General features: G+C 73.3%; 1 protein-coding gene across 2 annotated transcripts in view; it reads left to right on the forward strand.

Moving 5' to 3' along the window:
* Nucleotides 1–323: 323 nt before the first annotated feature.
* CRTC1 (CREB regulated transcription coactivator 1) overlaps nucleotides 324–554 on the forward strand; it is a 74,501-nt gene continuing 74,270 nt past the window's right edge. For both annotated transcript variants that reach the window (XM_007461066.1, XM_007461067.1), the window contains exon 1: nucleotides 324–449. In XM_007461066.1, coding sequence (XP_007461128.1) covers nucleotides 324–449 — 126 coding nt within the window. The remainder of the gene's footprint in view (nucleotides 450–554) is intronic.

Here is a 554-nt window from a genome sequence, read left to right on the forward strand (position 1 = left end):
GGCTGTCCCTTGCCCAACAGCCAGACGGCCGCTGTCCAGCGGGCCAGGAGGCGGCTCACTGCGACTGCGCCGAAATCTCCACCCTCCCTCTCCCGCCTCCCTTTCTGGCCTCCAAGCGCGCCGCCGAGACGCGCGCATGCGCCATCGCCCCCGCGCCTCGCGCCACTCCTGTGCGCATGTGCCGCTCTCACTACAGCCGGCGCGCCTGCGCACTGCCCGCCGCCCGCGGGTCCGGCCGGCGCTTGCGTGGTGGCACCGGCGAGTGGGGGGGGCGAGGAGGTGGAGGAGGAGGAGGAGGAGGAGGAGGAGGAGGCGGCGAGAAGATGGCGACTTCGAACAATCCGCGGAAATTCAGCGAGAAGATCGCCCTGCACAACCAGAAGCAAGCGGAGGAGACGGCGGCTTTCGAGGAGGTCATGAAGGACCTGAGCCTGACGCGGGCCGCGCGGGTAAGGGGGCTGCCCGCGCCGACCCCTCTGGGCCGGAGAGGGAGGCAGGGGGCGCGTGTCTGGCGCGTGCACGGGGTGGGGGGCGCGCGGCGGGGGCGGGGCGCG

The sequence above is a fragment of the Lipotes vexillifer genome, unplaced genomic scaffold (genome assembly GCF_000442215.2).
Source record: "Lipotes vexillifer unplaced genomic scaffold, Lipotes_vexillifer_v1.1 scaffold469, whole genome shotgun sequence".
In the NCBI taxonomy this organism is placed as follows: Eukaryota; Metazoa; Chordata; class Mammalia; order Artiodactyla; family Lipotidae; genus Lipotes; species Lipotes vexillifer.